General features: G+C 44.9%; 2 protein-coding genes across 2 annotated transcripts in view; both read left to right on the top strand.

Annotated features, from left to right (window-relative positions):
* LOC310826186 (tigger transposable element-derived protein 1-like) overlaps window positions 1-16,076 on the top strand; it is a 1,677,490-nt gene that overhangs the window by 1,650,369 nt on the left and 11,045 nt on the right. The window lies entirely within an intron of this gene.
* On the top strand, window positions 2,541-8,203 carry LOC310826116 (perilipin-3-like). Its single transcript, XM_083700747.1, has 7 exons — window positions 2,541-2,814; window positions 3,440-3,635; window positions 4,430-4,512; window positions 4,742-4,940; window positions 5,696-5,883; window positions 7,271-7,333; window positions 7,560-8,203. Exons 1-7 carry the CDS (start codon window positions 2,716-2,718, stop codon window positions 7,956-7,958), a joined length of 1,227 nt encoding a protein of 408 aa, XP_083556873.1. The 5' UTR covers window positions 2,541-2,715; the 3' UTR covers window positions 7,959-8,203.

Here is a 16,076-nt window from a genome sequence, read left to right as displayed (position 1 = left end):
TCACAGTGGTGAACCAGATTCACTGTGGGAAGCTTGTGCAGCAGTGCTCTCCCCACCAGCAATTGGATTACAGAGGCCTTCTGTGGTGTGGAGAGCCAGTGTGGTGTAGTGGTTAAGAGCGGTAGACTCGTAATCTGGTGAACCGGGTTCGTGTCTCCGCTCCTCCACATGCAGCTGCTGGGTGACCTTGGGCTGGTCACACTTCTCTGAAGTCTCTCAGCCTCATTCACCTCACACAGTGTTTGTTGTGGGGGAGGAAGGGAAAGGAGAATGTTAGCCGCTTTGAGACTCCTTAGGGTAGTGATAAAGCAGGATATCAAATCCAAACTCTTCTCCTTCTCCTTCTTCTTTCATATAACCACTGTTGTTGGTAGCCACAGATGACTTTGGCTATCCTTAGGGTGGAAGGCTACATCACCTTATTTCTTCATATAATACTGCCATTAAAGACCAGACTATATTTCCTCTTTGTTAATTGGCTCCTGTAGCAACAAATTATATGTTAGGTAAGTTTTGTTCCTGTGAATTTACATTCAGGTTTGTTGTTGTTGTTGTTGTTGTTGTTGTTGTTGTTGTTGTTGTTGTTGTTGTTGTTGTTGTTGTAAATAGATTGCCAGAGTAGCCGCCACCCCAGTACTGTTCAGGATCCTGATGTGTGTGTTGGGATCCAGATCAGGTTCCTGGCCCTTGGAATTTGCATTGGATTGGGGCCATAGCAGGAGCCAAATGGTTAAAGACCACACCCACCCCACCTTAGGGGCCTGATCTAAATCCAGACTCCTTGGGTGGAATTTAATGTATGTTCTTGTCTGAAGAAGCATTTCAGCTTACAAAATGGAATGATCCCCCCTCCCTTCCACGCTGTTCAAAGGGATACCCTGACTATCCCCAAAACCAATTTTGAGATGCATGGAGTGTGTGTGTGTGTGTAGGGGGGGGGTGATGTAAAAGTTGAGGAAGCCCCATTGCACAAGTAGAAGTCTTTGTGCAGGCCTTCTGCTGATGGATCTCATTAGGTGAATCCTGCCCCCAGTGTTGGAAATTTGGGTGGAAAAATAACACAATTATACTGAGAATTGCAACTATGCAATTTGGCCCTGCCATCAGCCACATGCAGAACGTTCTGCAGGTGTTCCTAAGCTATTGAGCAATTAAAGAAGTTGCTCTCTTTTCATGCTATCCCAAACCATCTGCAAGAGATGGCAGTTGCCTCAACCTGTCTAATGATAGGCAGGCCCTGTTAAATACGCAATGGTAGGCCAGGCTATGTTGTCAGTTGACTACCTTAAGAGTAACCACTGCTAAGCCGTTAGAGGCTGAAAGTTCTGCAGGTGTTTCTATTAGAGACCGTTAAGTATTTACAGGGTTAGGTCCTAATTAAGAGACCACTGTCATCTTCACTTAGCTCAATACCTTATTCCTGAGTTTGCTGCACATCAGTGAACTATTTATTAAAACTTGAGCAAAAAGTGGCTTCTTCAAGAAAAATCCATATTCCAGATCATTTGCTATTGGAGACTTGGCCACTGATTGAAATACCTGGAGAGGTTGACCTCTCTGCAAAGGGCCCTCCCATATTCCTGCCGACACCCTCTTATTCTTCAGGAGATAACATGCTCCATTCTCTTTGGTTCCTTGAACTGTCAGTGTGATGGCTTCCTTCTCCACCTGATATATAAATCAGCTGAAGAGCGTTGTGGGAGCTATTATAGAAGCGTTTGGCTAAGGAAGGGGCTTGTGTGGGTTAGTTAGAGAACATCTTTGGACTTTAGCTGCAAACAAATATGTAAGTTTTGGTTATGTTTTTCTGATTTGCCTGTTGTGTTGCTGACAAAGGTGTGGATATGTATCTGTCCTACTTATGATGCTGTCTACTGTGAAGTGAGCTGAGAAAGGCTTTGGAGTTCTTAAGACTGGGGTAGCTTGTCTATCTCCCTTTTTGAATGCTTATAGGTTTCTTTCTATTGGCTACTTCATAAATTTCAGGTTCTCATGTTCTTTCTGCCTTATTTCTGGAAGGCCTGTAATTTGGGGGCTTGTTCACCCAGCTTTCTCCTCTTGGGGTAAATATCTGCAAGTCCTTCCAATATCTCTTCTCTGTTCCTTTTTATCGTGGAGTGAAGTAATGGCTAATGCAGAACTGTGCTGTGCCTTCTTAAGAAGACCTTTTAAAAATATGTATTATCCACCCCCCCCAAAAAAAACCCCTCTCATTGACTAACGATAAAGCAAGACTACATCTCTAAGCTGGGGGAGAGCTGCACCTGTTGAAATTTTACCTGTTGGGTTGCTGTTCAAAGCTTTTCCTATTGGGAGTGTAAGTGGGCAAAATATTAATGAGGAAAGGGAGAGGACCAAAGGTGTACATCTATTTAGATTCAGCCACTGACTGGGAGAAGGTGGGATGTATTTGGGGGTTTGTTTGAGATGTGGGGTTGGAATAGCTACAAACTTTCATGAAAGACGGTGGTGCAAAGTAATAATGTTGCTGCCAGTAGGTGGCGCCAATGGGGCCTCGTCTTCAGGCCTTGCATCATTATTAAACTCAAGGAGACGCTGTTGGAACTCTTACTTGGCTTTTGGGACTCTGAAGCACTTCGCTGCCTGGATGCCAAGCCAAGCTAGAACAAAGGGAATAAACTGCCTTTCTCATAAAGGCTTTAGGATGAACTCCTGGCTTGTGTTAGGAAGTCTTTTTGTGTGAAATGGGCACAAATGGAGTTATATTTCTGGTCTTCCAGGTCAGACCACACAATGACTTCTAAAAGTCAAGAAAGCTTTCCAGCTCCTGAGACTAAAGAAGTAGTACAGCAGGTATGTTTCTCCTATCAGGTCTTACTATCTGTTATGTACACACACACACACACACACACACACACACACACACTGCCTCGAACTTTTGGTTAGCAGGCAGGGTATAAAACTCCAAAATAAAATTTCTTGTTGGGCTCTGGTGTCCTAGGGCTCTGGCCCAGCTCCCCTCCATGCCTGGACACTTCAGCCAGAAAGCTCCAGCCTGAATCCCTGGCATTTCCAGCCATTCTATACAAAGCATTTAGCTGACAAAATATGCCTGCCTGATACCCCAGAGAGCTACTGTTAGGGCAACATTGGTTTGGACAGACTATTGTCCCCACTCTCTATAAGCAACTGAAGAAGTTTGTGTCCTGAAGTACAAAAAACACGTGCTCTCATATTGAGCTATGACAGTGTTGAATATTTTAACGATTGAAAAACATAGGCAAGGTAACTTGAAACTTGGTGCATGGTTTAATCCTAACATAGAACTGTTAGATTTTTAAAGTTTGGAATTTAGTCCATCTTGACACTAATTTTACTGTGATGTGTCTAGTTAGGTACAGGCCATTGGTAGAACGAATGTCTAGAATATTACAGGCCGCTGAGATACTTTACTGTTGTTCTCTTACCACACCTCTAGGATGTCCTCAAGAGAGCTACCAGTCTGCCTCTGGTAAGCTCCGCCTATGATTTGGCTGCCTCTGCTTATGCCTCAACCAAAGAGAACCATCCCTATGTGAAAGTTGTTCTGGATTTGGCTGAGAAAGGTGTGAAGCATGTCTCTGATATTGCTGTGAGCAGTGCCCAGCCTCTTCTCAGTAAGCTTGAACCACAGGGTGAGTAGGCTGCACTGGAAATGTTCTGATCTTTTTCTTTTTAAATACCCTATTCCATCATATGTACCAAATTAAACACAAATGAAAACAAGTGTAAAAAAAACATAAAAATATCAGAGATGACAAAGGGACCCATTTATCCATTCTTTGTCAAGAAAATTGGAGGCACCTATTACTAGCAACAGTAAAATGTCTATTTTTCCCACACTGGCAATGCCAAAGAGCCCTGGAGGTTAGTTGTGTTGGTATAAATGATAAATATCCCACCACACAGTATAATGTTCTGTATCTTCTAAGCGCCTGGAAATTTGTATATTGTGGGTTATCTTTCCTGTGATTGCGAAGTTCCATACATTTATATACCACAGAGAAATCTGCAGTGCCTACAAATTCTTCCATTTTTGTGCGCCATGCATAGCCTAGCTGCTGCCAGGAGCCATAGTACAAATTTTTTAGATTGCAATCTTTGAAGATGATCATCCCATATATATTTCAAAGTGAATGCTGTGGGGTCATCTGCACAGAAGTCTTTACAATAGTCGATACTGCCTTGACACACATTAGACCTGAAACTTTTTACCAGTAGGCATTCCCACCATGAATGGGGGAAAAAACATTGCTCACATCTCACATCTCTACCAGCAAAGTGTGTCACATGTGATGCCACCTATGTGGAATACTCTGTTCTTAATGTCCTCATTAGTATGTGGTGCTAGATCAAACAATGACAAGTGTGTAGGCTACAATAAGCTCCTCACATGTGTGCACCACAACTAAAGGAATCCTCTCTGTAGTTGCAGCAGCAAGCCACTATGCCTCCAAGGGCTTGGACAAGCTAGAGGAGAAGCTCCCCATCCTTCATCAGACAGCTGACCAGGTAGATTGCAACCTGCATGCTCCCTTTTCTTATGTCCCAAGCATTTATTTAATTCTACTGTTGGAATATTGCTCTTCATGCGTTCCTGAACAAATTCACAGCAACTTGGATAAGAGATTGCTTGCCTAGTCACAACAATTCTGGTGGGTGGAGAGTGGTCACGGCAGTAAAATATACTGCGTGGTAGGGGGTGATGAATAAAGCTGCTTGTTTGATGATCTGGCTTTAGGTTATTTCTGATACGCAAGAACTGGTGTCATCGAAAGTAGCAGATGCAAAAGAAGCAGTAGCCAAGGCTGTGCAGGATGGCAAAGAGATGGTGGTAGAAACGAGAATGGGCAAGATGGCCCTCAGTGGAGCAGAAGCAGTGCTGGAGAAATCTGAAGAGCTGCTGGACCACTACCTTCCAATGACTGAAGAAGAACTGGGTAAGCAAAGAATAGCAACCTGATCTATTGTGATCCATGTTACCAGGGCTGTCTTAAGCATATGCGGCATCGGGGTGCAAAGATCCACCTGGCACCCCCCCCGATTGCCCAGTCCCAGGTGCACAGGAGGGCGGAGTTGGCTGGCTGCCTCAGCGTCTCGCTGGCTTGGTTGCCCCCGAACTCGCGGTGCAGAGCTGCCCGCAGGAAAGCCGCCAGCTGGAGTGCTCCAACCAGTGGGCGGGCTCTCCCCCGAACTCAACTCTCAGGCCTCAGACTCTCGACTTGGCGCCCCTGAGAGCCCGGCGCCTGGGTGCCCCACACCCCTAGCACCTATGGGTAAGATGGCCCTGCATGCTATGCTCACAGCTTCTTTGGTGTCTACTTTATCCTTAAGATCAGGAGCCTACTGGGAAACAAACATTTGTTTGAACTGCGTGACAACCATGTTTATTTGGATAGTCTCCAGGACTCTACTCCAGGTGTGAGCACCTTCTGAAACTTAAGCAGGTAGCGACTAGACATGAGAGGCTGCCCTGAGAGTGGTGCCTGATTTTTGTCGCATTCATCCTAGATGGGTGCAACATCTTTCAAAGGCCTTGCTTTGAGTAAAAAAACTACTTCATACTTCATGAATCTTCCTTCTGATTATGGGATTTCGAAAGGTGGTATGCTGTGATCTTTCCTGGTTTGTGTGTTTGAAGTTAGCTAGGGTAGAAACCTTTTAAAAAGTAACAATATTTAAATGTGCTCTTTAGCAAAAGTTGCAGAAACTACACCAGAAGGAGTGGGCACACCCCTTGAGACTCAGGGATACTTTGTGCGTCTTGGTTCTCTGTCAACCAAGATCCAACATCGTGCTTATCAGCATGCTGTAGCCAGGATGAAAGCCGCCAGAGAGAACATCAGAGAGACTTTCATTCAGCTGCGTCAAGCCATTGGGCAGGTAGGGTCTTCACTTCTGCGGTGTGTACTCTTTGTTAACCACAGGAAAAAGATGCCTGCTTCCTAGTTAAGGTAAAGGTAAAGGTACCCCTGCCCGTACGGGCCAGTCTTGACAGACTCTGGGGTTGTGTGCCCATCTCACTCAAGAGGCCAGGGGCCAGCGATGTCCGGAGACACTTCTGGGTCACGTGGCCAGCGTGACCTCGCTGCTCTGGCGAGCCAGAGCCGCACACGGAAACGCCGTTTACCTTCCCGCTGGTAAGCGGTCCCTATTTATCTACTTGCACCCGGAGGTGCTTTCGAACTGCTAGGTTGGCAGGCGCTGGGACCGAGCAGCGGGAGCGCACCCCGCCGCAGGGATTCGAACCGCCGACCTTTCGATCGGCAAGTCCTAGGCGCTGAGGCTTTAACCCACAGCGCCACCTGCGTCCCTATTTAAGCTACTGTAAATATCTGCGTCCCTTGTTAACCAGTTATGACTGGCAACTGAAAAAACTTCATGGCATGGGAATCTAAGCATTTGGTCTCTGTAGGCTGTTTCTAGAGGGAGGCATGGGGTGGGGTGGGGGGCTTAGGATCATGACACAAATTTGCATATGGAGATTTGTGCCATGGGCCTGTCCCCGTCCCCTTGCCCCAACACCTCAGGCAGTCAACACTGCAACTGAAAAGGCTCCAGCCCCAAGACTCTGCATAAACGTTATACACAGAATGTGCCCCAGAATCTTCTGGAAATTTTCAGGGTTTTCTGGGCAGACAAATATAGTAGTCTTTGCTCATTGGGAAAACTAGAAAACCTGGAGATGGAGCATGATTTGCATAATTTCAAGATGTTGAACTGTTGAGGATATAGCAATGGCTGGTGGCAATTGATCCTCGAGTCATAGGATGCTGTGTTTTGTTCTCTGGACCGCAATGAAGCTCCACACAGCAGCAAGATGTGAAACTGCAGTGTAGCAAATACCCAGCTTTAAGAGCGAGATGACCCTGATTCATAAGAAGTGTGTAAAAGTGTCACATTTAGACAGTCAAAGCAAATTGCTGGCACTAGTTAAATTTTGATGGTTGCTTATGAGCACCAGTGGAAAACTAGGAGTGTAATTGTATGGTCGTGTAAAATCAGATATCCGTTTGTGAGGATGAACAACGTTGATACCAACATGGCAAGCTATGAGAGGGGAAAATCTTATTTGTACAAGAAGCTCAACATCTGCATGTGCTTGCTTATGAAAACCTGTATCTTGCCCATCTCTCTCAATGCACTGGGGCCTCATAGGGGTCAGTAGTTATGACAGGTATGGTAACAAAATGTGTAGCAATTGCATGGTTTGTCTTGGCTTTAGTTTATTCCAAGCTGCTCTGTTGATTTTTGTTTGTTTCCTCTCTAGATAGAGGATACAAAGGAAAGTGTTCAGCAGAAACTCCAGGAAAGCCAGGAGAGGCTTCGTCAGGTATGGTTATACTACTGATTTAATGGTGATAGAATCAGAGTTGGGAAGGACCCCATGGATCATCTAGTCCAACCCCTTGCAGTGCAGGAATATGCACCCATACAAACCCGTGACTTTGGCATTATCAGCACCATGTTCTAACCAGCGGAGCTAACCGTTGGTGGCTTGACCCATGCATGTAGAACCCTGGTTGAGGACTCTGTTGACTTCTTCCTTCTAATTGCAGATAGAATCTCAGACCTTGGCCATGTCCCACCACATCACCCAGCAGTTGCAAGCAGCCTACAAGAACCTGATTGCCAGCATCCAAGGCCTGCCAGCTAACTTCCAGCAGAACATCCAGCTGGCCTACCGCAACATAGAAGAGCTTCACACCTACTTCACCAGTGCTCACTCTTTCAAAGACCTCCCCAACAGCATTCTAAGCCAAAGCCAAGAGAAGGCCCTCAAAGCCCAGGAGTATGTGGATGACATCTTGGACTATGTCTTACATAATGCTCCAATGTCTTGGCTGGTGGGTCCATTCTCCCCTTCACCTCGGAAACCCAATGATGTGAAGCCCACGAAGCCTGACGATCAGAACAAGGGAGACCTGAAAGAGGCAGTGCCAAAGGAGAGTTTGTGACCTGTAGCTCATTCTAGAGGCTGGAATTCTGTGTCTTTGGGCACTTGATGGAGCTTGAAAGAGCACTTGAGCCTGCTGTTGAATTTGTTGGAAGAGCTGAAATGAATGTGACTAAGCTAACATGACAGAACTATGGCCCTGGAACTTTTGGTAGGATGGGAGACTTGACCATTATTGGAAAAATCAGTTGCTAACTCCCAGGGGCTTCAGACTCTACAAGTAAAAGAAAAACAAAAAACCTGACTTGTATTTATTCATTGGCTGTGAATGAATGTATGCAGCTGATAATCTCTGCAATCTGGCTTTGAAATATGATTGGAATAAATTGTTGCACTCGGTTACTTGTCTGTGTGAAGACTTAAGCAGTAACTCGGCCTAAGCATGTTTCAGCTGATGGTGGAAGCACTCCATGATACTAGGGAAAAGCCTTTCCCAGAACAAACTAGCATAATTTATGTTGTTAAAAGGTTGCCTAGATGATGGGTTCACCATGCTGGGAAGCAGAATTGCAACATGAAGTGATGAGGAAAAAAGGCTGTAGTGTGGAACTCAAACTCTGCATGCAAAAGTTTCCATGTTTCTCCTGGCAAGGTCCTAGGTTCAGTCTTTGGCTTTGGTAATGTTCCTGCCAGTCGATTGGCCTTTGGACTGACCCAGCAGGGTTTTGACCACTCCAGCATCAGAAGCAGTCTTTCTGAATACCAGCTGTTGGGGTGCTATTGTGCTCCATCTTGCTTGTTGACTTTCCAGAGGCAGCTGACTGCTGAGGATAAAATGCTGGAGACCAACCTTTGGTCTCATCGAACAGAATGCCTGCCGCAAAACAAAGCACAATGACTTTACCATGGGGGTGGGCCTTCTTAAAATGACTAATGACCTAATTATAAAGTTGGAGGGAAAATTAAAAAACCCAACCAAAAAGCATCATCCCTATAGCTGTGCAAGGTTCTTAACCATAAAGAAACAGGGTGAGAATTGCAGAAGGAACTTGAGGAGTGAAGGCCAGTCATGGTAGATGTACTGAGTTTGTGTAATGGAAAGTCTTAATCTGACCATCTAACATGAGCTCTAGTTGCTGCATCTTGGCCTCAGTAGTCTTTACCTAGCCTGCTTATGAGGCAAGACCTTCAAGTTGGTGAGGCCTTTTCAAACTGAGGTGTACATCAATGACAAGATTTCATTAGGACCCTCCCTATGAAGAAGACAGAGATCCATTCTGAACCGAATTGGAGAGCATATGAAATGCTTCAGATTCCAATTCTGAATCCTGTTTTGGGGAAATCAAGCTTCATGTCCCTCATGTCTGGAATCTTGGAAGAGCGATAACAAAGGCTTTTGGTGACCCGTTTCCTGTCAAGGTGGGAAGTGATGACCCAGACTAAGCCTGGCAGGGCAGTTTCCTCTCTGGTGTAACACCTTCATGCACTAATCGGATTCATATTTGCAGGATATTTCGCTGGATGTCAGTGACATTAAATAGGCCCGTTTGTGTGTACACGCTGGGCACTATTCAAATTTGATGTTCCCCTACCCTTTCCATCAAAGGATGAAATTTTCAGGCAAGGTATAGCCCTTTCTGAGAGAGTGAGAATTTCTGGACATAAGCTGCAGAGGGTTTTTTCTGCAAGGAAATCCTTTACAGTTGTGTGTGTGTGTGTGTTTGTGTGTGTGTGTGTGTGTGTGTGTGTGTGTGTGTGTTGAAAAGGATTTACTTAATCTGTTTTATATGCAATGCGAATGAATATTGCATGTATAAGAGAAGGGAACCCCTGAGTAAGAAACCTGTCAAATTGCAGCAAATATGCCTTGGGGCCTTTGTGCTAAGTGACTTTTAAATTGACCTTTTTGTGGGAGGGGATGAAAATGGGATTTGCTTCCTTCATGGTGGTTTTTGTGGGTGACTATTCTACAAATGGCATACAGGCATATATCATAGAAGTGCCCCTAGCAAGGTAACCTGCAAAATTTCAGAAGGCTAGAGATACAGGATATGAGTGTGCCATTTGTTTAAAGGGTTTTGCTGCCTGTGGATCCAGTATAATGATCTATCAGGACGTGAAGTTCAATGACAGGTCTATGTCCCCCAGTGTTTACTTTTCCTGTACTCTCCCCACCTTATCCACAGAGCCATCTCTTGAGAGTAGCATGCATCTCATGCAAGAAAATTATTCACAATTAGAAACAGCATGTTAAAAAGACATCTGGCCTCAGACGCATCTGCCCCCAGGATGGTTATGACAGACAAAAGGCATAGATAGAGAAGATGGGGGAAATGTGAGTCACACTGTCAGACAAATTATAATGAGCTGAGAAAACTGTTCTCACATAATACTATAGCTGGTCACAATGTTTTCTGTAGTAAGTTCCCAGGCTGTTTTGGAGAAGCTTCAGGTTCTTCAGAAGGTAGTCAGTGTTTCTAACAGAGAAGTTTTATTTATTTCATTTATACTGATATCCTACCTTTCTTACAAGGAGTTCCTTGTTTCTTCTCCTGTCGCCTCCAACCGTCTTGTGAAATAGACCAGGATGAGAGTGTCTGGCCCAAGGCCACCCAGTGAGCTTAATGCCTGGGTTGCCTTAGTTGTAGTCCAATAGTCAAATATAGTCAATATTACTAATGGTAACTAAGCTTTCTTGAAAGAGTGCCTGATACTAGGCGAGTCCAATGGCCTGGCTTATGTATGATTGGTAGCCTGATACCTGGTATTGCTTGGAATTCTAAGAAACAAAAACATCAGTTTTGAAAGGTAGTCTGCCATCTTGATTCAAAATGGTGGCCAGCTGGGGCCAAACCTAGAGGAAAACGTCTTCCTTGATATTGGGAACCTCTTCATTACACAAATATATATATTAGGAGAAACTGGCATTAAAGTGCTGACAAATTTCCCACAGGACTTTACTTGCCATTAAAAACATGTGGAACTGTGGAGAGCAGAACTTAAGAATGGAAAAATGTGACACCCAAACTGACAGATTTACTCATCCCCAGGCACACATAGTTCTGTTAGCCAACAGAGGGAAGCTTGTCTGTTGGGCCTCAGGGAGGGCAACTGTAGGGGCTACATCTTCTGCCTGAGGTGACTGTCTCACTAAGACTAATGGTCAGCTCTCCTTGCAGCAGCCTTTCACTTGCTCACTTTGCACCAGGATTTGGGGCCAGTGGAGAGAGATGGAGAAGAGGGGCTGCTGTGGGGCAAAGGAGTGGAACCCCCACACCTTAGATGGCTCAGGTCTCCCCTGGAGGCAGTACCCTTCCATGGCAACTGGGCATGGTTTGGTAGTCCAACCATCAGGATGAGGCCTTGGTAGCTGCCCACACTGTCCCTGTTTTTGTCCTTTGCAAGCTTAGGCGATACAGGCAGAAATTCAATAGCTGTGTGTCATGAAACTGCCTCCACAAGGAAAGTTATCTTTGCCTCTTTTGTCTTGAAAGTCCCTGGGGGGTCTTTGACAGGTGACAAATCTATCTACACTCTTCCCCAAAGAGTCTCGCTGAAGATCACGGAAATCTTGTTTATTTCCTCAAGATGCAGTTCTGGATGTTCTGAACTTGCTTATTAGAAGAACCTTTTCCCAACCGCACGAAAGCTAAACAGATTTGAGGAAATGCAACCCAGCCAGCTGTGGGTTGCTGCTGCTTATCCAATACTAAATGAAATAGCTTTCAAAATACATCTACATCTTGATATTGGAAACGACACTTTCTTGGCAAGAAGAGCTGCTCTGGGGAGGCAATGTGACAGAAATGTCTCTCCCAATGTGCTTATGTCAGCAATTTGCCAAACTGTGTGCCAGTTCTCAATAGTAGGCCACAGCCCAACTATTAGTAGACCATAAGAAATCATTAAACGTTCCTGTGAGCCGAAAGCACCTACTCGCAGAGGGGCCTTGCCTGCTGTGCTGCTCTGTGTGATGATGGATTGCTCTGTTCTGTTTCTCTGCCCATAAATGTAATAAATCAGGAACTGTGTTGCACAAGGCATGATTGTGATGGAGAAACAACGTTCTTGTTTTCATTTAGCACCTCAGTGTATATTGCAGGGATGGGGAATTTGTGGCCCACTAAATGACTCCAGCTTCCATCAACCCCAGCCAGTGTGGACAATGGGCCACAGTTTCCCTGCTTCTGCTATACAGAGTCTTACAGAATTCCACAAGCAAAGGATTGGGGTCTTTGCCCTGAGGCGCTTACAGTCCAAATTTTGACCGGGAGAAGGAAGGCGAGAAAATTAGGGGGTGGGTATTATCAAATGCAGCTGCACTGGTGTCAGCTGGGGATGAGGGTTGAGGGCTTCCATTCAGGAGAAACATTGGGGAAGGAAAATTGGCAGGGGAGATGTCTCTTTCCACCGGCTCCCTGTGTTCTGAAATATTTCTGAAATGAATTCTGACAACACCAGAACTGGAAGAAGTAAAAATGTGAGACAGAACCTGCCATATCAAGACAAAATAGAAACAATTCCAACAACTGAGCACAATATATTAGAAATTGTGGATCTCTCTGGATCTTCTACTGCACCTTTCTGCTGGTGTCTGTCTGTAGCAAAATACTTTAAGTTGTCACTATGGTTTGATGAGCAACATATCCTTATGGTCAAGCTTCCAATTCCAATAATTGTTTTGTGAATATTTGGTGGCTGTTTTCTTCCCTTTCCTCCTTTTTTTGGGGGGTGGGGGGAGGTAAGGAGGAAAAATTCTCTTGCAATTCCTTGTTGAAACAAACAAAAAAAATTCCTTCCAGTAGCACCTTAAAGACCAACTAAGTCAGTTCTTGGTATGAGCTTTCGTGTGCATGCACACTTCTTCAGATACACACATGCACACGAAAGCTCATACCAAGAACTGACTTAGTTGGTCTTTAAGGTGCTACTGGAAGGAATTTTTTGTTTTTTTGTTTTGACTATGGCAGACCAACACAGCTACCTATCTGTAACAATTCCTTGTTGGTCTGTGAAAAAAAATCATCTGTATTTTTCATTTGTTGGTTTGCAAAAAACTTGTTGATTTTTTTTTTTTTTTTGAGGGAAGGAAGGGGAGGGGAAGCCAGCCAAGCTGAATATCTTACTATATTATACGGAGTATAAGCCTGGTACCCCAGGCTGCCAAAAATTTCGAGCTGGCACCTTTCTGAAATAACAAACTGTTAATATCAGACGGTTTGCTCACAAAGTGTCTGCACTCTAGGAGAACCGCAAACTGTTACCATATGTATCCCTGTTGTCACAAAATCCTGCCAAACAGTGCAATCATTGAAAACACACACACACACAACACACGCACACACACCCCTCCCTTCTTAGGCCCTGTGTAGCTGTGCTGCTTGTTTGCCATGGCAAAGAAAACACTGCTACAGGTTTTGTCCTTTGCAGTTCAAAGACTCATAAGCCAGATTCAGAACTTATTACGTTTATATCCCACCTTTTCTCTAAGGGGCTCAAGACAGAATGCATGAACCTGCCTCTTTTATCCTCACAAAAACCCAGTGAGCTGGGTCAGGCAGCAAAATGTTCCAAGGTCACCAAGTGAGGGACATGGCTGTGTGGGAATTTGATCCTGGATTTCTTCAGTACTAGTGTGATGCTTTTTAGCATCTCAAAAAGCAGAGACATCACCTTGCCAACAAAGGTCCATATAGTAAAAGCTATGGTTTTCCCAGTAGTAATGTATGGAACTGAGAGGTGGACCATCAAGAAGGCTGATCGTCGAAGAATTGATGCTTTTGAATTATGGTGCTGGAGGAGACTCTTGAGAGTCCCATGGACTGCAAGAAGATCAAACCTATCCATTCTGAAGGAAATCAGCCCTGAGTGCTCATTGGAAGAACAGATCCTGAAGCTGAGGCTCCAATACTTTGGCCACCTCATGAGAAGAGAGGACTCCCTGGAAAAGACCCTGATGTTGGGAAAGATGGAGGGCACAAGGAGAAGGGGACGACAGAGGACGAGATGGTTGGATAGTGTTCTCGAAGCTACCAGCATGAGTTTGACCAAACTGCGGGAGGCAGTGGAAGACAGGAGTGCCTGGCGTGCTCTGGTCCATGGGGTCACGAAGAGTCGGACACGACTAAACGACTAAACAACAAAGTGTGATGCTTTTAAGTGCTGCACTACACTGGCTACCATACTTAAAACAGGATATTGTGCGCACAGAAACCCTGTATGAGCAAGATTTCCTCATTCATTGCAAAGGAAGGTGACAGATTCTTAAGAGCACAGTAAGAACCTGTTGGATCAGGCCTATGGCTCATCCTTTTCTCACAGTGGCCAAACTTCCTGTAGGAAGCCTACAAGCAGAATTTGAGCGCAAGAGCACTCTCCCCACCTGTAGTTTCCAGCAACTGGGATTCAGAAGATACCTGGAACTGTGGAGGCAAAGCACAGCCCTCATGGCTAGTGGCCATTGATCTCTTCCAGCACATCCCTAGCAGACAATATGAAACCCTTAAACTGGCCAAGCCTGGTATAAATTCTAGGAGTAGGGTGGACACATGTTCCTGTGAGGAAAAATATGAGGGAAGATTTAGATGTAAAAACACTGTTCTGTTGCATAAACTGTTTGGTGTGTAAATAATTATAATAAGGGAGAAAAGGCCTAGGAATTGTCCACACTTCCTAGAAAGCATGAGTCTGAGTAGTTTCCCCCTTGTCTAGGCATGGTTCCGAACAGTTTTGTGTTTGACTGGCAGCTTTCTCCTGGAAAACACACAATTTACTGCTGAATCGGAAAAAATAGTAATCTGCAGAAAACGCGCTTGCTATTTGTTCTGATTCAGTGCTTAAATGCAGGTTTTCCCAGCGGAAAGCAGCGGGGCAAACAGAAGTGTAGATGAACCCGAACTGATGCAGGAAGGCACAATGTATGAGGGTTTTTGAGTTGGCAGTTTGCGAAGAAACAGCTAGGCCCAGGCACTTGCTAAACCATGCGCTATTAGGTTTCCTGTTATGGCAGTTGACAGCAGAACGTGGCTTTTATAAGCATTGGTGTAATCCTAAAGCTGTGATAGGTCCTTTAGTGAGCATTCCGTTTGAACTCATTGGTCCTTAGCTATAGTCCAATGGGCCACAGGATTTTCAGAGGGAACTTTGTGATTGGTTACAGGACTCAGGCTGAACAGAATAAAAGGGCAGGCGCAGGCATTGTCGGGTAACTGCAGGCAGAAGTTCCATCAGGGCAGGACTTTTGGGGTGAAATCCAGAGCCCCCCTCAACAGAATGAGCAGGGTGCCCCTCCCCGAAGCGCAACAGGGCTAGCTTACTACTTTTTAAAAAATAAGTAACACACGTTACCCTCCAGAGTACTCCCCCCCACAGCTGTGACATCATTAGGTTCAGAGTCTAAAATTTCCTTACCACTGAATATATGGGGATCGAAACTGGTCAGGGTTTCCGTTCTGCACACTGATGGGCTTTCTGAATGCTATTGGCTGCAGTGGGATTATAGCAGCCTCCAGGCCTGTGGGACTTACTTGAAATTAAAACTCAAAAGAATGCCCCATGCAATCATATTACAAACCTTGTTTCCCCATTCCGGAATAATAGCGGGCAAGAGATCGATGGCAGTTTGCTTGATCAATATTACCTCCCACGTTGCCAGCTCTCCCTCCGAGATTTTTTAAGTGGAAGCAAGTTTGACTACCCTTCTTGTTGAATTTAACAGGCCAGCGGTGAAACGAAACCACAATGTGCTGCGTGGGAAGGTATCAGGAGGATATGAATCCTGCTCAAGCAAAGCGATATTTGCAGAATAATGAAAGGGTTGAGGATTTCTTATCAGCTGTCAAAGCTTGTTGGCAAACGCACTTGAATCAACAGCAAATAACAAATATGAATTATTCTTTCTGTTACACACACACACACATATAAACACACCTTTCAATGAACTGTATTATTACATTACAGGCGATTCTCAACTTGGTGTCTTGCCAAGGGAAACGTTTGAAACTTCTGTACCTGGTCTGTGCCTCGTTACCTGCAAACACCCAATCCTTCTGGTGCATGGAGGGGCAGGGTATGTAACTGAAACATTAAAGCCTCTCCCAAAGGCAGATTCTCAACCTCTGCCTAATAGATCAAAAACTTAATGTTCAGTGCAGGCTGCTTTAAAAGGAAGCCTCTGATC

Source organism: Podarcis gaigeae, assembly GCF_964106915.1.
Source record: "Podarcis gaigeae genome assembly, chromosome: 10".
Taxonomy (NCBI): Eukaryota; Metazoa; Chordata; class Lepidosauria; order Squamata; family Lacertidae; genus Podarcis; species Podarcis gaigeae.
The sequence above is the reverse complement of the archived record's forward strand: the minus strand, read 5'-3'. Positions and strand labels throughout refer to the sequence as shown.

Bases quoted from the DNA above. Each gene is read 5' to 3' on its own strand.
- LOC310826116 (XM_083700747.1), top strand. From the start codon at position 2,716: ATGGAGTTATATTTCTGGTCTTCCAGGTCAGACCACACAATGACTTCT. The intron at 4,941-5,695 runs GTAAGCAAAGAA...TGTGCTCTTTAG, and splicing joins AATGACTGAAGAAGAACTGG to CAAAAGTTGCAGAAACTACA. The intron at 5,884-7,270 runs GTAGGGTCTTCA...TTTCCTCTCTAG, and splicing joins TGCGTCAAGCCATTGGGCAG to ATAGAGGATACAAAGGAAAG.